A 25386-nucleotide genomic window follows, 5' to 3' on the forward strand; every position below is an offset into this window, starting at 1 on the left:
ACTCTCTAGCTTGTTTAACGTACTCCGCAATTACAGATCTCATGTTTTCCATTATTATTCACATATGCACAGAGACACACACTGTCCTTGCTCATATTCCTTCCTGGTGCTTGCCAGTCTGAGAATGCCTTTTTTGTGTGTTTTTTGGTTTTCTGGTAGATTCTAAATCTACATCCTTCCATGATAGTGCTGAATCTTCTAAGTTCTTAAGAACTCTCTGACTGTCATTGGCACTCCGTACTGTTCTTCATACTTTTACGTTAACCCTGCTTTGATGGTCATGGTAACATCTTGTTATTACTTGCAATTAAGTTCTTCATATGTTTTGGTATATTGTACTTACTAGTTAGCAGCGTCTTTGTACCTTTAATTGGTAACCTTTTCATGCTCTGGTGATTGTCCCATCTGTTGTAAATTGGTACATCAAAATTTATCTGCACTGCAATTTTGGTGTGTATGCTTTTTCAAGTCATAAAAGTAAGGATGTATGAATAGACTGAGGGTGCCTTAGCAGTCACATTGAGGATAAAGAGTAGAGGTAAGGAATCAGAAAATTATAAACTAAAAGGAAAGGAGCAAAAGACAGAGAAGTTGGAGCAACACTGTGCAGTGAATAGTACAGTTTCTGAGGATATGTTGCAGAGTACCATGATGCTACAGTGTAAATGTGCTGGAGCAAAAGGACTATCAGAAGGGAAAATTGTAAGGCTTTTACTTTATTTTGATAGATCCATGGGCATCAAAGTTCAGCTAGGCCATTAACCAGCTTCCTATCAGTTTTGATTTTACATTTTGTTTTACTTCTTTTTACTGCTGTTATGAACCTTCCAATTTGTTCATATTTTTTTTTCACTTAGTAGAGATATTCTTTTTAGGCAAGAAGAGCAAACAACAAGCATTTCTGCCTGCTGACTATTCCTTAATTGAGGAAAAACTGTACAAGATTAGCACCAGTCATATGAGGGAAGTAGGCTGCATACCCCTGAAATTAGAGGACCTTGACATTGAGGTAAAAGCTGAAATACATCAACAGCAAGATGGGCAAGAAGAACTCATAGCTCCAGGTTACTCTTAATTGTTCCTTTTGTACTTTACATTGGTATTATGTTGCATAAAAGATGATATTCACTGATTTTACATACCCACAGTATTGCTTTTCTCTCAATAAATCTTTTTGATAACAAACTGAGTAACGTGTAAATGCAACACTAAGATTCTCTGGGATAGCATTTAAAAGAATACTTTTTAAGCTAATTAAATCTTTCTACAGATAAACTTGGACTATACCTGTATGGTCATAGAATGATGAGGAAACGAATAGTTCGTATCTTAGGTATGTATTAAGTTTTTGTGACTGTTTTATGAAACAGTATTTGCTCCATATCAGTGAGGGATTTAGTGATCCAGGTGATAATCTTTTTAATCATGAAAATCTATACAATGATAAAAATTGCACTTTCTTAGGTGAAGAATTTGGTCTACAGTAAAAGGTTTAGTTGCATAAACCCTTGTAGGTTATGATTGGTGTTTTGAGAAGTAGATAAGTAAGGTCCTGTGATTTTGTACTTGTTAAGGACAACTGTATTGCAGTTACTGTACTGTATTTTTGTTGTTTCAGGCTATCTTATTTTTGCATTTCTTTTGTCACATTTACTTGCTTGAATTTGTTTGAATACAATTTATCTTGATACTTTTGGTGTTTAGATTAAAGATCTAACGAATGTGTTGTTGAATAATGATGTCTTTGCAGTCATTAATGTTAATTAGCTTGTTTTGTTTTTTGTAGTTTCAGATTATCTTATGTTGCATATTTTGTCCAATTTATATTTTGTAGAACAATTTACCTTTCTAATGTGGAAAGAATATCATAAGAAGCTTTTCAAATGTGATTGTACTGTGTCTTTATTGTATTTTTTATATACATAAAGAATGTACTATTTTCTGTATTTGGAATGATGGACTTTGTCATGTTTCTTTGTATGGATTGTATCTTGCTTTTGCCCACTTTGCTTTCCTTTCAGAAAATCTGGACAGAAGTCAAAAGACTCAGCTTCCCATCAAGAATCCTGAGGCCGGGGAGGCATATCTTGTAACAAAACCTGCCAACAGTAAGCTTACAGAAGCTTCATTATATTGTGTAATGGGAGTCTTTGATATCCAGACTTTTCAGTATTAAATTTAAATGCATATTGTTGTAAGTTATCCATGCAGTTTTATCTAACTCTTTTCATTCTACATTTGATACTTGATGAAAGTTCATGTTACTTCAGCAGTTTACAGGCATTGTTTGCAGTCTTTCCAATGAAACGCCAGTTGCTACTCACCATTACAATTATTCACACTAATCACATTGGCCTCTTTTATCTTTGGATATTTTTTACATCCTACAATTATATTATCAACTGTTAGCAAGGTATCATTGGACAGGCCTTACACTAACATAGAAGTAAAATATAAGCAAGTTGCACTAACACTGTAGTATAGAATTTACATATGTGAATGATTACAGACTATTGAGGGATGCTCTTCCACCTACAAGAAGGTATGCCTCCTCAAGCCCCAAAGGAATGCACTGTTGATTTAACTCTGATCCTTGCCTATCTGTTTCATCTTTCTAAAAACCCAAACTTTTTCTTGTATGTATGCCTTTGTTTATTGGGAAACATTATTCTAATCCTTCTGACTATCATCCCATTGCTCTTACTTCTGTTGTCCTAAAAATCTTTGAAACTCTCCTTCACTCTAATGTTCTAAAATACTTCTTTCAGATCATCAATATGGTATTGGCACAAGATATACCAGTGATCTTCCTGATATGACTACATCACTTAGGGACTTGCATAATCTTTAATCATGGCCCATACATCTTTAAAGCGTTTTATGACATGGTAGAAGGTTTTGCTTTCCAAACTTCCCTAATTTGGCTTCTTCCTTTCAAGTTGGTTATATGTAATATTCGTAGATGTAGCTCTGTTTCCAGTTTTTGGAGCATTTCAGTTTTTGGGTTGCTTGAGTTGGGGTCTTCTACTTGTATTGCTTCTATGAGGGTTAATGCTGGTAAGCATGAACAGTCAGGGTTGAATATGGAAATGAGTCAAGATAGTTTTATTCTCTGACTTTGGCTACTTAGATATTTAGTGTGCCCTCAGTGTAGCACTTTATAGGAAAGTTAGAAAGAATTCTGTTAGTTGTTTGATCTTACCATCTTACCCTTTGAAAGAACTCTTTTTTTGAACAAGTGATGTATGCATCACCATAGCAACTTGTTACTCATATGTAAAGCTGCAACACTGCAAGGCATGCAATGTGTCCAATATAATGGCATAATATATACACATTCCATTATGCAAATATGTTAGAATTTCCAGTAGTATTAGTCCCATTGTTTACATAATTTGGAAAGAGGGGCAAGTATGAAGTCTGTTGGGGATGAGAGAGCTTGGGAAGTGAGTCAGTTGTTGTTCGCTGATGATACAGCGCTGGTGGCTGATTCATGTGAGAAACTGCAGAAGCTGGTGACTGAGTTTGGTAAAGTGTGTGAAAGAAGAAAGTTAAGAGTAAATGTGAATAAGAGCGAGGTTATTAGGTACAGTAGGGTTGAGGGTCAAGTCAATTGGGAGGTGAGTTTGAATGGAGAAAAACTGGAGGAAGTAAAGTGTTTTAGATATCTGGGAGTGGATCTGGCAGCGAATGGAACCATGGAAGCGGAAGTGGATCATAGGGTGGGGGAGGGGGCGAAAATTCTGGGAGCCTTGAAGAATGTGTGGAAGTTGAGAACATTATCTCGGAAAGCAAAAATGGGTATGTTTGAAGGAATAGTGGTTCCAACAATGTTGTATGGTTGCGAGGCGTGGGCTATGGATAGAGTGGTGCGCAGGAGGATGGATGTGCTGGAAATGAGATGTTTGAGGACAGTGTGTGGTGTGAGGTGGTTTGATCGAGTAAGTAACGTAAGGGTAAGAGAGATGTGTGGAAATAAAAAGAGCGTGGTTGAGAGAGCAGAAGAGGGTGTTTTGAAATGGTTTGGGCACATGGAGAGAATGAGTGAGGAAAGGTTGACCAAGAGGATATATGTGTCGGAGGTGGAGGAAACGAGGAGAAGAGGGAGACCAAATTGGAGGTGGAAAGATGGAGTGAAAAAGATTTTGTGTGATCAGGGCCTGAACATGCAGGAGGGTGAAAGGAGGGCAAGGAATAGAGTGAATTGGAGCAATGTGGTATACCGGGGTTGACGTGCTGTCAGTGGATTGAAGCAGGGCATGTGAAGCGTCTGGGGTAAACCATGGAAAGCTGTGTATGTGTGTGTGGACGTATGTATATACATGTGTATGGGGGTGGGTTGGGCCATTTCTTTCGTCTGTTTCCTTGCGCTACCTCGCAAACGCGGGAGACAGCGGCAAGCAAAAAAAAAAAAAAAAGTATAATTCTTTATACGTCTTTGTACATCTATAAGAAAAAGATTTGCTGCCTGAGTAATTGAAAAATAGTATACTGTTCTTCATGGCATCTTGATAGTTACTGACCAGCCGAGTTGAAAGAATATGTGCAAAAAATGTGGAAATGGTGTCTGAGTAGCCAGTTATTCCTTCCTGACTTAATCCTTTGCTATTTGGTGCACCCAGGATTTCTAAATGCACCAGACCGTATATGGCATACTCACAATCAACTGTCAGAGTTTCCCCAGTTCATACATGGTTCATCAGCAATCAGAGGGTTAATGTTACCACTGGTATATCAAGTTTTATAGATGAAGCATTATGTGAGGTGAGAGTGAGATGGGATGTTTGCAGTGTGCTAATGAGCCATGTTGAGAGAATGGTGATTACCACAGTTGTATGAAGAAGGTACTTTTCTGTTTGCTTAACAAGGAGAGTTGAATGAAGTAGGAGGTTGCTTTGAAGTATATAGGAGGACAGTGTTAAAAGTAAATGCTAACAAGATGAATTTTAATTTTGAAAGACATTGGCTGGCACAGTGAAATATAAGGTTGAATGGAGAAGAATTAGGAGTTGTATTTTATGAACTTTGCATATGTAGATGAAAATGTGATTGGAGAATGAAGTCTCACCTGACAGACATCAGATCATGCTTGATAATAGTAAAAGTTATGTATAATAACCTGGAAGCCTATGATTCATTTAAGCACACAGGGCATGAGATGCTTTAACATGAACTAAAAAGCTTTGTTTAATTAATCCATCCCATTTGAATGAAAATGGAAATGAATATATTACATAGATTTATTTATTTATTACATTTAATCACTGTTTCCCATGTCAGCAAGGTAGCACCAGGAAACAGACGAAGAATGGTCCATCCACTCATTTACACATACATATATACATAAATACACAGTAAACCATATACAGTAAACCATGGAAAGCTGTGTAGGTATGTATATTTGCGTGTGTGGACGTATGTATATACATGTGTATGGGGGTGGGTTGGGCCATTTCTTTCGTCTGTTTCCTTGCGCTACCTCGCAAACGCGGGAGACAGCGACAAAGAAAAAAAAAATACAGTTTTTCCATACATATTCGCCATTTCCCGCATTTACAAGGTAGCGTTAAGAACAGAGGACTGAGCCTTTGAGGGAATATCCTCATTTGGGCCCCTTCTGTGTTCCTTTTTTGGAAAAGTAAAAAACAAGAGGGAAGGATTTTCAGCTCCCCTGCTCTCCATCCCCTTTTAGTTGCCTTCTACAACACACAGGGAATGCATGGGAAGTATTCTTTCTCCCCTATCCTTAGGGATAACACACATATACATACATATTCATATGTATTATATATGTATTATTTATTTGTTTTACATAATCGCTGTTTCTCGTGCCAGCCATGTAGTTCCAGGAAACAGGTGAATCCACTCATGTACACTTATATATACATAAATGCCCATATACATGCATATACATAAATATACATACACACATGCTAACATATGCACACATACACATGTACATATTCATACTTGCTTGCCTTTATCCATTCCTGTTGCAACCCCACCCCAACAGGAAGCAGCATTGCTACCCTCCCTTCAGTGAGTTAGCACCAGGAAAACAGACGAAAAAGGCCACATTCATTCAGACTCAGTCTCTAGTTGTCATGTGTAATGCACCAAAACCACAGCTCCCTATCCACATTCAGGCTCCACAGACCTTTCCATGGTTTACTGCAGATGCTTCACATGCCCTGGTTCAGTCCATTGACAGCCCATCACCCCAGGACACCACATTGTTCCAGTTCACTCTATTCCTTGCACACCTTTCACCCTCCTGTATGTTCAGGCCCTGTTTGCTCAAAATCTTTTTCACTCCATCCTTTCACCTCCGGTTTGGTCTCCCACTTCTCTTTGTTCCTTCTACCTTTGACACATGTATCCCCTTTGTTAATCTTTCCTCACTCATTCTCTCCATATGTCCAAACCATTTCAACACACCCTCTTCTGCTCTCTCAACCACTCTCTTTTTATTTCCATACATCTCAGTTACCCTTTCATTACTTACTTGATCAAACTACCTCATACCACTTATTGTCTTTAAACATTTCATTTCCAACACATTTACCCTCCTCCCTGTACAACCCTATCTATAGCCCATGCCTCGCAACCATATAACATTGTTAGAACTACTATTCCTTCAAACATACCCATTTTTGCTCTCCAAGATAACATTCTCTCCTTCCACACATTCTTCATCGCTCCCAGAACCATCACCTTCTCCCCCACCCTGTGACTCACTTCTGCATCCACAGTTCCATCTGCTGCCAAGTCCACTCCCAGATATCTAAAACACTTCACTTCCTCCAATTTTTCTCCATTCACACTTAGTTTCTAATTAACTTGTCCCTTAACCCTTCTGAACCTGATAACCTTCCTCTTATTCACATTTACTCTCAATTTTCTCCTTTCACACACTTATCCAGACTCAGTCACCAACTAATTCAGTTTCCCACCCAAATCAACTACTAGAGCTGTATCATCGACAAACAACAATTGACTCAATTCCCAGGCCCTCTCATCCACAACAGACTGAATTCACACCCCTCTCTCCAAAACTCCTGCATTTACCTCCCTAACCACCCCTTCCATAAACAGATTAAACAATCATGGGGATATCACACACCCCTGCTGCAAACCGACATTCACTGGGAACCAATCACTTTCTTCTCTTCTTACTTTTACACATGCCTTACATCCTTGCTAAAAACTTTTCACTGCTTCCAGCAACTTACCTTCACACCATATAATCTTAAAACCTTCCACAAAGCATCTCTATCAACCCTGTCATATGCCTTCTCCAGATCCATAAATGCCACATACAAATCCATCTTTTTTCTAAATTTTGTACCATCAGTGTGATCAGACAATTAAGTTTATGGATTTTTATGTTTTGAGATTATTTAGATTGTAACGTGATCCATAGGTAGATTTGGAGGGGTTTCCATAAGAAATGTCCAGTTCCCATTGCCATTTGAATTTTGTGGGATATGTCATCATTTCTGGTTTCTCTCATTGGCTTTAATTCCCTATCTTAATCATCATTGGCTATTGATAACATCATTATTTAGATAGGATGGCTGGCATATGGCCTCTTTTCATTGTTATGATGTTTCAGTAACGTGCTTTTATATTGGTGCTGGATCAGTGCATGTCCTCCAGTTGACTGACCCCCTCACAGGAATGATTAAATCCAACTCTGATATGATCTTGATAGATTTAGTTCCAGTAAAAATCAAGAAGAGTACCATTGATTCAGACAGCTTGAGAAGGGGTTTTTAAGGTTAACTTTCATAGTCATTAAGGTCATCTCCATGTATTTAAATTTTTTGTAGAATTTTTAGAGGGACATTTGTCACCCTCGGCTATTAAAAGTTTCTGCTGACATTATTTCCATCTTGTCTAAAAATAGGATTAAGGTTGATTTTTTTGCAAAGTCCTCTGATGGCAAGCACATAAGGCAGGAAAACTTGAAAAAGTAAGTGAACTAAGTTGATTGCTCATTTCAGAACCTGAATACCTCTTCTTTTCTCTTATTATCTGTCATTACTCTTTACGACTGCAGAAATTAAGTGCCAAAGGACATTTAGTTTTGATATCATTTACTCTCATATAGAATTACATCTTGCTAACACAGGAATGCCTTAAAGCTTTCAATATGTAATTACAGCTAAGGCACCCATTGATTCCTACAAGTGGACTCAAAAAGGTTGGCAGCCCATTCCTCGTAGAGACCCAGTTGTGTTGTGGAGGTGGGGGCTGTTGAGACACAAGAAGCAAACTTGGGCACCCCCTCTCATCAGAATTGATTATGTTCACCTCAGAGTTAACACAGACCTTATGCTTGTACATTATGTACCAACAAAAGATAATGAAATGATGCTGGAAATTAGGAGTGCAGTTGTGTCTGTAAGTATAAGAGTTGAACTGAAGTATTTTATTTTCATTAGTTGATATATCTCTGTCTCAATATCCATTGATTAGAATTAAGATGTTTATCTTACTGGACTCTGCCTGCTTGATGTTGCACTTCACATGATGTCACCATTGGCAAAAGAGAGTGCATTGTTATCAAAGAACTTTTCACCTCAAAGGAGTTTATCTGTCCCTGCTTCAGTGTAGAGAAGCCTTAGGTTGCAAGGGTCCTCAGAAAAATGCTTCTTGAGTAATTGTGACTAAGCATAAAAGATCTAGAATAAGTACAGATATTCCAATTTTTTCTTGTAAACTTCAAATTCTTTAAATAGAAATGATAAACAGTAGCAAGGAAATATAATACAGACAAAGGAGAAACTTGGCCATTTTAGTGACAGGTAGCTTAAAGTTTCAGGAACTTCTGGTTTCAAGCAGTTCATAATGGGAGAATTAGGAGAAGGGCATACCTACTTAAGGGTTTTGTAAATTTTGAATTAATATATGATGAGAATGATAAAGGAATAGGCACAGTTGTGCAGGCAGCAGTCTCATTGGATGGAAAACTTCCAGTCATGGATGATTTCACCTAAAGATATATTGAGTGAAAACACCTGAATACATGAAATGTATAGAATCTTGGAGATATTAATTATTTGACTGTGTTTAGCACAGTTCTTGTTTTAGTAGTTGAAGAAGAGCGTTAGATCTGGAGGAGCAGTGTCACCTTGATGCTGGATCTTATTTTTACATACTATAACATGGATATAGAAAACACGAGATGTTATCCCGTACTGGGAGAAAGTTACACTTAGTACAGTGGGTCCTCATTCAAATGAAATGCCATTGTGTGAATGATTGAAACCCATTTTTTAAGGGGGTGTACATCCCAGACCAGTAATGTCCTCAATTTAATTCTCTTGTATGCACCATACCTGAAACATCTGAGCTTACCATCAGTATACCACACTTTAACATGATGTAACTTGGACTTGCTGATGCAGCAACTGTTGCCATTTCACTGATAGACTAGAGGATATGTAATGATTACTGAAGATAATGTTGATTAGAGATTGAGGTTGATAGTGGTGTAGTGGAATGGAGGTGAAGTGAAAGGTTTGTCAGGTCTTTGACAGGAGGCACGACCAAAATGGAGGTGGAAAGATGGAGTGAAGGGGATTTTGAGTGATCGGGGCCTGAACATGTAGGAGGGTGGAAGGCGTGCAAGGAATAGAGTGAATTGGACGATGTGGTATACCGGGGTCGACGTGCTGTCAATGGATTGAACCAGAGCATGTGAAGCGTCTGGGGTAAACCATGGAAAGTTCTGTGGGGCCTGGATGTGGAAAGGGAGCTATGGTTTCGATGCATTATTACATGACAGCTAGAGACTGAGTGTGAACGAATGGGGCCTTTTTTGTCTTTTCCTAGCGCTACCTTGCGCACTTGAGGGGGGAGGGGTTTGTCATTTTATGTGTGGCATGGTGGCAATGGGAATGAATAGAGGCAGACAGTATGAATTATGTACATATGTATATATGTATAAGTCTGTGTGTGTATATATATGTATACGTTGAGATGTATAGGTATGTATATTTGCGTGTGTGGACTTGTATGTATATACATGTTTATGTGGGTGGGTTGGGCCATTCTTTTGTCTGTTTCCTTGCACTACCTCGCTAACGCAAGGTAGCGCAAGGAAACAGACAAAAGAATGGCCCAACCCACCCACCTACACTTGTATATACGTACACATCCACACACGAACATATGCATACCTATACACAGACATATACATATATACACATATACATAATTCATACTTCCTGCCTTTATACTTTTTTTGTGCAGTAGTGTATTTTTTTATTGCAGGTAAGGACTCAGACTCACACTTTACTGTCTTTGGGAGATGTAAATTTTGGTCAACACTCACAACTTTTGACCAACAGTCCTTTGCCTCCCAGCCATATCTGGGAATTGTTAAATGCTGGAGGGGGATTAATGGACCCCGTGTCAGAGCCACAACCAGGGGGTGTTTACGTCATCAATCTTGGTGCCAAAGGTAGGTCCATTGGTTTCATGTTTACCCATGTAGTGTAAGTGAATTCAGTTGTTGGTGAATAGTCGGAAGTCTGTATACTCTAAAGAGTCTTACTATGTCAGAAGGAACAACTTTATTTGTTGTTAATAAACCGTATGACCTCAGAGATTTCCTGTAATCATCACTTTACTTGAGCATTCAAGGGTATTTAGTTCACCTTGTCACAAATTACCAAAAAGAGAGGTAACTTTGCAAGAGTCAGGGTAGCATCTATCTGACTTCACTTTCAACCCAGACTCAGTCTAATCAGGTTTAAAACCACGGTTATTATCACCACATCCCAGATGACTCTTGTGCCACTGTGTTTTAGAAATATTTCATTGGAAAAATGCACCTTGTGGTTAAGTGTCTGGTCACATCATACAAGAGTTCATTCATCTGAAAAAGTGAAATAGGAGGGAAGGATTTCCAGCCTATTGCTCTCACCCCTTTTTGTCACCTGCAACACAGTGAATACATGGGAAGTAGTTTATTTCCCTCTGAGGCTCAGTCTTCTGTTCTTGACGATACCGTACCAGTTTGGGAAATGGCAAATATGCATCAAAAAATATTTATATATTTATTTTATTATACTTAATTGCTGTTTCCCACGTCAGCGAGGTAGCGCCAGGAAACAGACAAAGGATAGCCCATCCACTCATACCCACATACACACACACATATTTATTTTATTTTATTTATTCTGCTTTGTCACTGTCTCCCGCATTTGCAAGGTAGCGCAAGGAAACAGAAGAAAGAAATGGCCCAACCCACCCCCATACACATGTATTACACACACGTCCACACACGCAAACATACACACCCATACATCTCAATGTACACATATATATACACACACAGACACATACATATATACCCATGCACACAATTCACACTGCCTGCCTTTATTCATTCCCATCGCCACCTCGCCACACATGGAATACCATCCCCCTCCCCCCTTATGTGTGCAAGGTAGCGCTAGGAAAAGATAACAAAGGCCCCATTCGTTCACACTCAGTCTCCAGCTGTCATGCAATAATGCCCGAAACCACAGCTCCCTTTCCACATCCAGGCCCCACACAGCTTTCCATGGTTTACCCCAGATGCTTCACATGCCCTGATTCAATCCACTGACAGCACGTCAACCCCGGTATACCACATCGATCCAATTCACTCTATTCCTTGCCCGCCTTTCACCCTCCTGCATGTTCAGGCCCCGATCACTCAAAATCTTTTTCACTCCATCTTTCCACCTCCAGTTTGGTCTCCCACTTCTCGTTCCCTCCACCTCCGACACATATATCCTCTTGGTCAATCTTTCCTCACTCATTCTCTCCATGTGCCCAAACCATTTCAAAACACCCTCTTCTGCTCTCTCAACCACGCTCTTTTTATTTCCACACATCCCTCTTACCCTTACATTACTTACTCGATCAAACCACCTCACACCACACATTGTCCTCAAACATCTCATTTCCAGCACATCCACCCTCCTGCGCACAACTCTATTCATACCCCACACCTCGCAACCATACAACATTGTTGGAACCACTGTTCCTTCAAACATACCCATTTTTGCTTTGTGAGATAATGTTCTCGACTTCCACACATTCTTCAATGCTCCCAGGATTTTTGCCCCCTCCCCCACCCTATGATTCACTTCTGCTTCCATGGTTCCATCCGCTGCCAGATCCACTCCCAGATATCTAAAACACTTTACTTCCTCCAGTTTTTCTCCATTCAAACACATACACATATGGGAGGGTATTCAATGAGAGGGTAAAGGCATGTACAGAGCATCAGACTGGGGAAGAGCGGTGTGGTTTGAGAAGTGGTAGAGGATGTGTGGATCAGGTGTTTGCTTTGAAGAATGTATGTGGATTTGTATGGAGCAATTATGGATCTGGAGAAAGTATATGATAGAGTTGATAAAAAGGCTTTGTGGAAGGTATTGAGAGTATATGGTGTGGGAGGCAATTTGCTTGAAGCAGTGAAAAGTTTTTATCAAGGATGTAAGGCATATGTACGAATAGGAAGAGAGGAAAGTGATTGGTTCCCAGTGAATGTTGGTTAGTGGCAGGGATGCATGATGTGTCCATGGTTGTTTAATTTGTTTATGGATGGGGTTGTTAGGGAGGTGAATGCAAGAGTTTTCGAGAGAGGGGCAAGTATGCAGTCTGTTGTGGATGAGAGGGCTTGGGAAGTGACTCAGTTGTTGTTCACTGATGATACAGTGCTGGTGGCTGATTCGGGTGAGAAACTGCAAAAGTTGGTGACTGAGCTTGGTAAGATGTGTGAAAGAAGAAGGTTGAGAGTAATTGTGAATAAGAGCAAGGTTATTAGGTACAGTAGGGTTGAGGAACAAGTGAATTGGGAGATACGTTTGAATGAAGACAAACTGGAGGAAGTGAAGTTTTAGATATCTGGGAGTGGATTTGGCAGCGGATGGAACCATGGAAGTGCAAGTGAGTCACAAGGTTGGGGAGGGGGTGAAGGTTCTGGGAGCGTTGAAGAATTTGTGGAGGGCAAGAACTTTATCTCAACCCCAGTATACCATATCATTCCACTGCACTGTATTCCTTGCACACCTCTCACTCTCCTGTATGTTCGGGCCCCAATCGCTTAAAATCTTTTTCACTCTCTCTTTCCTCCTCCAATTTGGTCTTCTGCATCTCCTTGTTCCCTCCACCTCTGACACATATATCCTCTTTGTCAATCTTTCCTCACTCATTCTCTCCATATGCCTAAACCATTTCAACACATCCTTTTCTGCTTTCTCAACCACACTCTTTTTATTTCCGCACATCTCTCTTACCGTTTCATTACTTACTTGATAAAACCACCTCATACCACATATTGTCCTCGAACATTTAATTTCCAACACATCCACCCTCCTCTGCACAGCCCTATCTATAGCCCATGCCTCACAACCATGTAACATTGTTGGAACTACTATTCCTTCAAACATACCCATTTATTTATTGTACTTCGTCACTGTCTCCCGCGTTAGCGAGGTAGTGCAAGGAAACAGACAAAAGAATGGCCCAACCCACCCACGTACACATGTATATACATACGCGTCCACACACGCACATATACATACCTTTACATTTCAACATGTACATATATATATACATACACAAACATATACATATATACACATGTACATAATTCATACTTGCTGCCTTTATTCATTCCCGTCACCACCCCGCCACACATGAAATGATATGCTGTAACTTTAAAGTGTAAGACAGACTTCATAGCAGATTGTGAGAACAGTGTATTTGACATAAATGAATTGAAAATTTAGCTTCTCAATCTATAAATGACTTTAAGATATGTATTTGCTTACAGATAAGCTTGATCTTTTCCGTTGGAAAACTTTGGGCGATATTCGATTATCTTCAAATGATTATGGACTGACAGAGACTTCTTTTATTATTGAGTGGGAGCCAGAAGGGCAGTTTGCCCGCCTTACCTACCATACACCTCTTATCAGAAACAGAACTGTTATCCACTACCTTGGGGACTGTAGGCCATACATAGACAGAGCAAAGGTAAGGAAACTGATAGAATGTTTGAGAATATATATTTCAGATTTTAACATTTGATTCAGAAATCAGAACCCTTTTCAAAATATTATCTTGACTTTCCAGGTAGAAGAGGAGGAACGGCAAAGAAAACTAGATTACATTAGAAAAAAATCTGGAAACAGTATTGAGAGTGACACAAGTAATCTTCACGAAGCTCAACTGTCTCTACCAGAAATAGTGTCTGGCTCCCGAGATGCTGCAACTGAAGCTGTGGGCTCTATACTGGCTGGTTTAGGATCCAATATTATGGACACTGATACCCTAAATCAAACCTTTGCTGAATTAGGTATTATTTTGTGTTTGAATTTATGTTAAGAACAGTTGGAAGTTCAGAGTATACTTTAGACTATTAATTTTTTGTGTTGATACACATAAATACTCATCACCAAAAGATTCTGTTTGGTGTTTTTTCAAGCACCTAGCTTATTATGTGTCTCAATTAGTTCTTCCAAAAAGTGAATTAACCAATACTCATTGTTAGTCTTTCTCTCCATCCATCATTTTCATCTAATCTCCTCTCCCCCTTTACTTTTCCATACCACTTCAGTTTTTTTTTCACTAATTCCTATTACATCCTTTTCTTATAAAACTGTTTATTTTACTTAGGTGAATCTGGCTTTCCTATACTCTCCTGCATATGTACCTGATTCTCTTGTATGATATTGGTAATACACCCTTCTTTGTCATAGGCCTCTACCTAGTGAAAGATTATGTGTTTTTCTGTCATATGCTTAACACTCCAGTCATCTTTCTGTTTCCATTGCAGTTCTCTTTGTGTGTTACCATTGCTGAACAAAGTGTTTGGAGCATACACAGTAAAGTTTGTGTATAGGATGGGAAATTATTCATTGAGAGTCCACCAGGGACTTGTATTCGTACCATGGTTGTTTCATGAATTATTTCATGAGGTGTGAATAGGACTGGATGATTCAAGCTGATCATGAATGAAAGCTGCTTCACATATATTTACATGGACATAGATGATTCTGCTTTGTTAATTAAATCAAAAGAAGTATTGGTTACTGTGGAAAATTGCTATGATGATGTATGTAAGAATTATTCATTGAAAATGAATGCTAGTATTCTCATAACACTCCATGATTCTCATTAGCAGGCTCAGTATAATATCAATTTGACAGGAGAATGATTTGAATTCATAAAGAACTCTTAAGTAGTTGGAAGTGATGTCCAGAGAGGATTGCAATGGAAACATTGAAACCGAAAGTAGAGTGATACAATGAAAGTGAGTTGGTGAGTGGGAAGAAATTGAGATTAAAGTGGGTAAGGAATGAATCAGCATGTTGAAGTACTTATTGCTTCTTATGTTGCTTGTAAAACTTTAGATTTTCCTGGTATGGATAAGTGGAAAAGGAAAGCAGTGAATAACCTATACAGTATAATGAAATTAAGAAAATATATGTAAAAATTATGTGTGGTATGAGAAAGCTTCAAAAAGGTAGAACAGGCATTTTCAACATGAACGTGATGTTAAAACAGGTGATGTTAGGTTAGGTTCTTGAAGTACTAGAAGGGTTTCCCAGTGTTACACAAGAAGAAATTGCTTTCATGGAAAAGGATTTCTATCTAAATGACCGTTTTCTTTTTAGCTTTTAGATGTCCATCATGTGTGCTCACTTCTGAGTTGAATTGATTACCAGGAAGAAGTAATAACTGAAACTTGAAAGGTGGCTCTTGTGCTATGAACAAAGTGTAATCTATTTGGCTCGAGTGGCCTCAAAATGGCCTTGAAGGCCAACATGTAATAGCATAGAGCCTCACCCAGGTTCTGAAGTATCTATACTCAGAATGTATGGTCCTTAATTGCTATAGGAAGTTGTAGCAAGTGAGAACCTTGAAAGGTGACCTTTAAGGCCAGGCCAACTGTTGAAAATTTGAAATATGAGCACACTTAGTTCAGTGAGTGCAATGAGGTTGTAAGAACTCTGAACCCTGTAAGGTAGCCTTTGGTGACTAGACTCTGGTACCCTTGGATCCTGCCTTTGATCCTGAGTATCTTGATGTGAAACTGCTAGGTTGCCTATTTTGAATGAGTGCAGTGAACTAAGTGTAATATTAAAATTTGGAGTGGCCTTCAAAGCCAACATGCGTTAGTTTAAAGCTTTGCCCAGATTTTGAAGTACTTGTACCCAAATTTGTGGCCTTCTAGATGCTATGAAGCTGCAGCAACTTGAAACCTTGAAATTTGCCTTTTGTTGGTCTTTAAGGCAAGGCTTTAGTGTTTGTGGATCCAGCCTGTAATCTTGAGGTACCTTCATAAAGATTTAAGTCTGCTTGGTTGCCTGTTATGATTGAGTGCCATGAACTAAGTGTAACCTGTAAGGTTAGGATGTCCTCAAGGTAGCCTTCAAGGCCAACATGCAGTACCTTAAAACCTTGTCCAGATTCTTAAGTACCTTCACCCAAGATTTGGGGGTTGTACATACTACATGAAGCTGTATTAAGTCTGAATCTTGAAAGATGGCCTGTATTGGTCTTCTAAGGCCAAGCTCTTGTGCCCTACAGATCTGCCTTTGATCCTGAGGTACCTTCACTATAATCTGAGGTTCTCATATCAAAATGGCCTTCAAAGCCAATTTGTGCTAACTTAAAACCTTGCCAAAACTCTGAATTACTTATACACAGAATATGGGGCCTTTTCGTGCTACATGAAGCTGTAGTAATTTTGATCCTTGAAAAGTGGTATTTGTTGTTTAAGGACAGGCTGTGGTACCTTTGGATGCTGCCTTTGATCCTTCATTACCCTCATTATGATTTTATGCTGCTTTGTCACTTATTTGAGTGAATGCAGTTAACTAAGTGTAATATATAAGGATTGGGTGGCCTTTCATGATCTTAAAACAGCCTTCAAGGCTTGCATAAAGTAGTTGCTTACTGAAAGTGTGAAGTACATACATCCAAAATTTGGGGCTGGTAGTTGCTACATGAAATTTTGTTGGTCTTGAAGGACAGATTTTGGTACCCTTGGATATTGCTTAAGAACCTCAGGTACGTTGATTATCTTTGAAGCTACTGGGTTAATTATTTAGAATGAGTCCAGGGAACTAAGCAATGTATAAGGTTGGTGTTGCATTTGATAGCTTTAGTGGCATAAAAATGGCCTTCAAAGGCCAATGTGTGGTAGCTTAAAACCTCACTTAGATTCTTAAGTACTTACACCCAAAATTCAGGGCTTCTAGATGCCACATGAAGCTATTGTAAGTCTAAAGATTGAAAGGTAGCTTCTTTTTGGCATTTAAGACCCAGGTCTGGTATTCTTGCATTTTGCCTACCTTGTTCCTAAGTTACCTTGAGTATAATATGAGGCTGCTAGGCTACCTATTTTGAATAGGTGCAGTGAAGTAAGTGTAATATGTAAGCCTATGTCGACTTTTGGTGGTCTTTAGTGGCTTGAAAATAACCTTGAAGGCCAGCATGCATTTACCTAAAGCCTTGGCATAGATCCTGAAGTACTATACCCAACATTTAGGATATAGTTCATCCTTAAAAAAGGTATGCTTAAACACACAAGGTCATGAATGCACAAACATTTGAAATTATTAAGAGAGATTCAGTAAGATTAGGGAAGAATCTGCTCGGCTGAATTGCAATCATTTACTTCAGGATAGGCCAGAGTAAGTCATCTAGCCTTAATTTATGACTTCAGCCTAGTCAGATCCAAGGGTTACTGTTTAAGTTAAGGCTTTTATGTTTTATGTATCAGGTTGTATTTAACTAAGAAATCCTATTCTATGCTCATTTAGGGAATATCATAGATTGGCAACATGGTACAGTTTAGGAGTCTGATGACATGATTTGTTGCCTCAGTTACATAGTGGTATTAAGACTGGAGGGATATAACTTTTGTTTGCTGTCCTTATATTTAGTGATATTCTTACTGGTTCTCCTCCAGATGATATTTTTTTCTATCAGAAATTTACAAAGGGCTCCAGGAAGAAAAGGCCTGTATTCTTACTTTTTTGGAGTTCAGAAAATGTGGCTGCAAATGAGATTTCAGGATCCACTGGCGGGACCGATTTCATCATCCACATTTTTTTCCCTCTGACTTCATCCCTCCCTGAGAAGCTTGGTCTGGTTGATCAAGAAGACCATTAAGATGACTGATGACCTGATAAAGCATGGTGTTGAAAAACATATCCCTGTCAGGTTATCAGTTGCCTTTTTTTCCTAGTGCAACTTGACCCATTTTTTCAGTGAAGTACAATGTTCGAAAGAAGAAAAAAAGCATGTTAATAGGAAGCTTGACCATGCCAGCATGTCTTGAAGTCTTGATTGTAGACAATATATTTTTGCCTTTTCTTCCTGGGACAACTCTGTAAGATCCATGGTGAGTTTGTAGAGGAAAATATCACCTGCACAGAAAGAGTGAGAATTTCACTTAACACAAGGATTGCAAACAAAAATTATGTTCTTCTGCTCTCAATACCATGGGGCTAAGAGTTGTAATATCATGTCATCTAAGACTGTACCATACTGTAGGATATGATGTCTCTACCATAAGCAAGTAATAGGATTTGCTCTGCTGATGAAGCATAATGCATGAAAAACTTATTTCATATGGTAATTATTGGATTTCTTGGGCATAGGCTCTGCATATTGGTAGGGTAGGTTAGGATAGATTAGGATTTGTAAATTTGGGTTAGTGAAGCAAAATTATGCTTAATAACCATAGGGTGTGTTAATGTAATTTGAGTTAGATTGGTTTAGTAGCCAAACGTAGGTATATGCCAAGGTTTAATTATAAGTTCGAGTTGTCGGGAAGATTGCAAATACATGCTTGATAAATGTTATTCAAAGATAGATTAGGATTTGTAAATTTGGGTAAGTGAAGCAAAATTATGCTTAATAACCATAGGGTGTGTTAATGTAATTTGAGTTAGATTGGTATAGAAGCCAAACTTGGGTATTATATGCCAAGGTTTAATTATAAGTTTGAATTGTCGGGAAGACTGCAAATACATGCTTGATAAATGTTATTCAAAGATGCATACAACCCATGGGTAAAGTAGCAAAGGTTGCCTTTGGCTCTGTCAAAGTTATCAGCAAATATCAATCATATGAGGTCTCATACTCATATTATGCCATTAGATATTTGCATATAGTACATATAGCTTACGATGAAAAGGTATATATTTTGCAAAAGAAAAAGAAAAAAGTAGAACAGTGAATGGAAATCCTGATAAAACTTGTCCTCTTACCAGTAACCAGAGAAGGTTAGGAAAGCCATTAAATACAGGTTGAGCTCATTTTCAATCGTAGTATTTTCTTGTATTATGATATTCAAGTATGATAAAGTCAACGGAACAGTTTGAAGGGTTGATTTGATGTTTCATAAATGTAAACAAAATGGAAGAGACTGAACGGGAGAAAATATCACATATCTATCACATATTTACTTGTTGTCATTTGAGGCCTGTGGATATCATTTGATAAGTTTAATGATAAAGCTCTCTTTATTATCCAAGATGGCTGTAATTCAATTTTTACTTCACTTTGTGTTAAATCATTGAATATGTTGTAATGTGTTGACTCATTCTAAGCATTCAGTGTTTTTGTGTGTTTTTTTTTACTCATGGAAATATATCACAACATAATGTGCCTCTGCAGCAGGACAGTGTATGTGGCCACTCAGTACCATCATGGCAGAATCATATGGGTGCTAGAGAGAGAGAGACAGAGAGGAGGGTGTATTTCATAGGATTAGGGACAGTGAAAACTGACATTTTCTAGTATTTAAATTCAGATTAGAGAACTGGCCAGAAAACATATTTGTCCTGTCTAGTGAAATGAATCAGCCCATAGTGACTGAAATATCTGAGATGGGGTTAAGTAGGCTGGACTGGGGAGAATTTGAGTGTTCAGTGTTAATCATCCCTGCTATGATGGTGAGGAAATTTGAATTTCTTATTGCATAATGATAGCCACTCAAAATATCTTACATCTGCACATACAGTCATCTAAACCTTCAAGAAAAATATAAGATCAGTAAGAGTATATTTATCCCAAGCTTAGGTCATCCTAATATGAATTGCAAAACCCCGTTGCAGTCAAGAAAAGCCTTGTATTCAGACAATGACTCAATTCAAGTCATAATATAGACTCTGGACCAGATTATTTTGAAGCAGGAAATTACCAGTGTGCATTAGTTATAGATATGAATATTATTAGAATACAGGAATTGAACATTTATTTTACATAGTAATTTTCATGTTCAAGGACAGATTTCTATTGGGAATTATAAAAAGAGTGTTTCATAGTGGCAGTAGAATTATGAGTTTTAGATTTTCATCTGTTTCCAATGTGCCTACCAATAAGCTCCATATCATTCACTTAAAATTATTTTCTCTTCATAGGTGGAGAGGTTGAGGGGTTATGTGAAGGACGCATAGCACTCCTCACAACACGACCTGAGGATGACCACTTACGTGATGCCAACCTTCCTCCTATAGATGTTCCGTTTGGATCTGTGTCAACCACCAATATTGTTAAAGACCTTTTTCCTGAAGGACTGCCGAAGATAACAATTCAGAAGGTATCCATAAAGCACCATAGATGTTTTAGAAATGAAATGCTGAAAGACAGTATGTGATATGAGGCAGGATGATCACATAAATGACTGTAAGAAAGAGGTGTGATAGCAAGCAGAGTATGATTGAGAGAGCTGACCAAGTTCTATTGAAATGGTTTGGACACACTGAGAGGATGAGCGTAGAGTGACTATGAGGATATGTATGTCAGAAGTGGAGGGAGCAGGGTAGAGTACTTACCTACAAGTATCTATGGGGAGATTTTGCCAAAATGGCAAAGCTAGTGCATAGTATTCAAAGTATATCTGTTATGAATAATACTCTTCCTTTATGATACCACTTGTGTAACATAATTATCTGTTCTCTGGTTATCTGGGATTGATTTCAACACCATGTCATTTTTTTTTTAATTTTTCCGTCTGTGTTCCATTCATGTTTCTTATTACTCCTGGTAGTACATTGAACAGCCACTCAAGTTTCCTGACTGAGCTCTCATATGTTTTTGACTGCTTTATTTTTGTAATGTTCCATGGTATTCTTGCAGATTAGATAACTCAGTGTCTTCCTATTTGAGAGGATTTCAAGTTCAGTGCATTTTCTTTTTATCTCCAATTTGTTGCCATACTGAATTTATCATAAATCTCTCTTTTCTTTTCATTAGACCATGTAGTTCCTCTTCTTTCTTTGTTTTGTGGTAGTTCAAATGTTCCATCCCTTCGATTTTCTTTCTTAATTGCTCTGAAATCTCTTTGATTTGTTTATTTCTGTTTATTATGGGTTAAAATGAAAGTGGATTACAAGGGATGGGTGATTATTATTGCTTATGCACTTGGCCACAAGAAGAAGGAAGAGAGGCAAGTATGTAAGGAGCAGTTGAGTGAATGGATCAGCTTTTTTGATGCAAGAGACCAGATAATAGTAATGGATGATTTAAATGTGAAAGTGAGTAATGCTGTAGTTGAGGGATAATTGATGGGCATGGGGTATTCAGTAAGGTGAACAAAAACAGTGAACAGCTTGTAGAGTTGTGTCCTGAAAAAGAACTATTGATCAGGAATGTCTGGTTTTAAAAAAGGGACATGTATAGATATATGTGTGTGAGTAGGAAAGATGGTCATTGGGTATTACTGCTTTACACACTAATTGATAAATTAGCAAAAGAGAGACTTTATAATGAGAATGTGCTCAGAGGAGCAGCTGGTGGGATGTCTGATCAATACCTGCTGGAGTTCAGGTGAAGATTTGTAACATTTTTTAAATGAGGAAATCATAAGGGTAAGAAGAGGATATTTGGCAGTTAAGGTTATAAGTATGGGGCATTGGATAAACAGTAAGGTGAACAGAAACGATGAACAGCTTGTGGTGTTTTGCATTGAAAAAGGACTAGTGACTTGGAAATGTAAGGGTAAGAGATATGTGTGGTAATAAGAGTGTGGTTGAGAGAGCAGAAGAGGATGTTTTGAAATGGTTTGGTCACATGGAGAGAATGAGTGAGGAAAGATTGACAAAGAGGATATATGTGTCAGATGTGGAGGGAACAAGAAGTGGGAGACCAAATTGGAGGTGGAAAGATGGAGTGAAAAAGATTTTGAGTGATCGGGGCCTGAACATGCAGGAGGGTGAAAGGTGTGCAAGGAATAGAGTGAATTGGAACGATGTGGTATACCGGGGTTGACGTGCTGTCGGTGGATTGAACCAGGGTATGTAAAGCGTCTGGGGTAAACCATGGAAAGTTTTGTAGAGCCAGGATATGGAAAGGGAGCTGTGGTTTCAGTGCATTGTGCATGACAGCTAGAGACTGCGTGTGAACGAATGTGGCCTTTGTTGTCTTTTCCTAGCGCTACCTCGTGCACATAAGGGGGGAGGGTGTTGTCATTTCATGTGTGGCGGGGTGGCGACGGGAACGAATAAGGGTAGATAGTATGAATTATGTACATGTGTATATATGTATATGTCTGTGTGTCAATATATATGTATACATTGAGATGTATAGGTATGTATATGTGCATGTGTGGACGTATATGTATATACATGTGTATGTGGGTGGGTTGGGCCATTCTTTCATCATTTTTCTTGTGCTACCTCACTGACGTGGGAGACAGTGACAAAGCAAAAAAATAAAAAATAAATATGAATAGGAAAGGGGATTAGATTGTAGATGTAGATATAAATAAAGGAAAGGAATAACATCTCAGTAGATGGATGAGAACAGTTCTGGAGGCAATTAAACCTTTGTGTTAATCAATGAGCCTTTATGCGTGAGCCACAGAATGATGAGGAGGAAGAATATGATAAATTTTTACAAATGACATGACATTTTTCTCAGAAGTAGAAGTGAATAATACAGACTTATCAGATCACAGTATCAGAAATTACACATCACATTGTGTGGAAATAAATGCATGTGAACAGAATACAACAACCTCTGATAACAACAGGTTGAGCAACATGAATTTTTACCATGACATATGTGGGAGGAAAGAAACCATTAAAAGACTTTAAACACAAATTGGAATGAGATCTTCAAGGACAATGACCTAAAGCACATTTTTTGAGGTTGACTTATCATTTGCCCTCACCCCATCACTTTGCCATCCTTTTCAAATTTAGATTGAGATGTATGTAGTCCAAAATTGGTAGCTTAATGGCAACTGTTTTGAGGGATTTTAATGACATGACGGCACAACCAGCTGAGTGAGGTGGTTATGGCTTAATGAGTGATTATGGCATTGTTTTTAACTCTTTAATTGTAATGATCCTAATGTCTAAGGTCACCTTTGTTTGCAGAATAATCTAGAATACTCTAAAGGAAGGCTTGTTAAATTTTAAGATGAAATGATATGATAACTCAGCTTAGTGACACATGCTTTGTAGCTTTTAACTTATTCCTCTCCATTGCCAGGCATGTGAGGTAATTCATGAGTATTTTCAGAGGTATGAATTGAGATGTGTGGTGTTTTTGGAAGTGTTTTGCCACAAGCAAATATGTTTAATAAGGGTTTTCATCAATAAAGTCAGTCATTTTGTAAAATTAACAAAGCTTCAAAAATTGCTGTATAATGTGAGCACAGATCTTATAAAAGCATGTGTGACATCTGCATATGCTTGGAATTGTATGAAAAGTGTTTTGGTTCTCATGTCTGGAAACAATGTGTTGGATGCCACTCTAAGTATTAATAGCATATATATATATATATATATATATATATATATATATATATATATATATATATATATATATATATATTTTTTTTTTTTTTTTTTTGCTTTGTTGCTGTCTCCCGCATTTGCGAGGTAGCGCAAAGGAAACAGACGAAAGAAATGGCCCAACCCACCCCCATAAACATGTATATACATACGCCCACACACGCAAATATACATACCTACACAGCTTTCCATGGTTTACCCCAGACGCTTCACATGCCCTGATTCAATCCACTGACAGCACGTCAACCCCGGTATACCACATCGATCCAATTCACTCTATTCCTTGCCCTCCTTTCACCCTCCTGCATGTTCAGGCCCCGATCACACAAAATCTTTTTCACTCCATCTTTCCACCTCCAATTTGGTCTCCCACTTCTCCTCGTTCCCTCCACCTCCGACACATATATCCTCTTGGTCAATCTTTCCTCACTCATTCTCTCCATGTGCCCAAACCATTTCAAAACACCCTCTTCTACTCTCGCAACCAAGCTCTTTTTATTTCCACACATATATACATACTTTAGCTACTGAGAAGTAAATGTTGAACAGACGTTGAAGTAAATGCAAGAGTTTTGGAGAAAGGGGTGAGTATGGAGTCTGTTGTGGATAAGAGGGCCTAGGAAGTGAGTCAGTTGTAGTTCACTGATGACAGCTCTAGTGGCTGATTCGAGTGAGAAACTGCAGAAGTTAGTGACTGTGTTTGGAAAAGTGTGTAAAAGGAGAAAGTTGAGAGTAAATGTGAGTAAGAGTAAGGTTATTAGGTTCAGTAGGGTTGAGGGACAAGTTAATTGGGATGTAAGTCTGAATGAAGAAAAATTGGAGGAAGTGAAGTGTTTTAGATATCTGGGAGTGGACTTAGCTGAAGATGGAACCATGGAAGTGGAAGTGAGTCACTTTATCCCTGGGGATAGGGGGAGAAAGAATACTTCCCACGTATTCCCTGCGTGTTGTAGAAGGCGACTAAAATGGGAGGGAGCGGGGTGCTGGAAATCCTCCCCTCTTGTTTTTTGAATTTCCAAATGAAGGAACAGAGAAGGGGGCCAAGTGAGGATATTTCCTCAAAGGCTCAGTCCTCTGCTCTTAACGCTACCTCACTAGTGTGGGAAATGGCGAATAGTATGAAAAAAAAAAAAAAGCTACTGAGAAAAAAAATATATATGCAAAGGTTTATATGGCCCAATAGTCAACAGGAAAAAAAGAATTATGAAGGTGTATACACTACAGCTTCAGTAAAAGGTTAAGCAAAATTTTCAGATGATCTTCAGAGCACATTAAGGCTACATATGCCTGTGTTAGATATTATTTTGGAATTATTAATCATGGTTGCTCTTCCCACATGTAGGATAATCTGATGGTTGAGGGTAAGTGAATGATGTAGCTTGAAAACAGGCATTAGACAAGCGCAAAGCAGACTTTTCGATAAGTTCCTTGCATTTTATGATAGACAGTGGCATGATTTCTGTTGCTGTTGTGATGTTGAGGTTTGACTTTCTTCATCACTAAAAAGGTTTTTGTATCAGAGTGGAGATTCAGAAGCTGATTCTTGCTTTAA

General features: G+C 38.4%; 1 protein-coding gene across 7 annotated transcripts in view; it reads left to right on the forward strand.

Moving 5' to 3' along the window:
- LOC139746192 (uncharacterized) overlaps positions 1-25386 on the forward strand; it is a 185024-nt gene that overhangs the window by 88206 nt on the left and 71432 nt on the right. For all 7 annotated transcript variants that reach the window (XR_011712100.1, XM_071657115.1, XM_071657111.1 and 4 more), the window contains 8 exons: positions 876-1064; positions 1271-1333; positions 2022-2108; positions 8168-8406; positions 10282-10471; positions 13844-14046; positions 14146-14368; positions 20454-20632. Coding sequence is in view for 6 of the 7 variants with exons in the window: in XM_071657115.1 (XP_071513216.1) it covers positions 876-1064; positions 1271-1333; positions 2022-2108; positions 8168-8406; positions 10282-10471; positions 13844-14046; positions 14146-14368; positions 20454-20632 (1373 nt within the window). In the remaining variant the exon portion in view is untranslated. The remainder of the gene's footprint in view (positions 1-875; positions 1065-1270; positions 1334-2021; positions 2109-8167; positions 8407-10281; positions 10472-13843; positions 14047-14145; positions 14369-20453; positions 20633-25386) is intronic.

This window comes from Panulirus ornatus, chromosome 64 (genome assembly GCF_036320965.1).
Source record: "Panulirus ornatus isolate Po-2019 chromosome 64, ASM3632096v1, whole genome shotgun sequence".
Classification (NCBI taxonomy): Eukaryota; Metazoa; Arthropoda; class Malacostraca; order Decapoda; family Palinuridae; genus Panulirus; species Panulirus ornatus.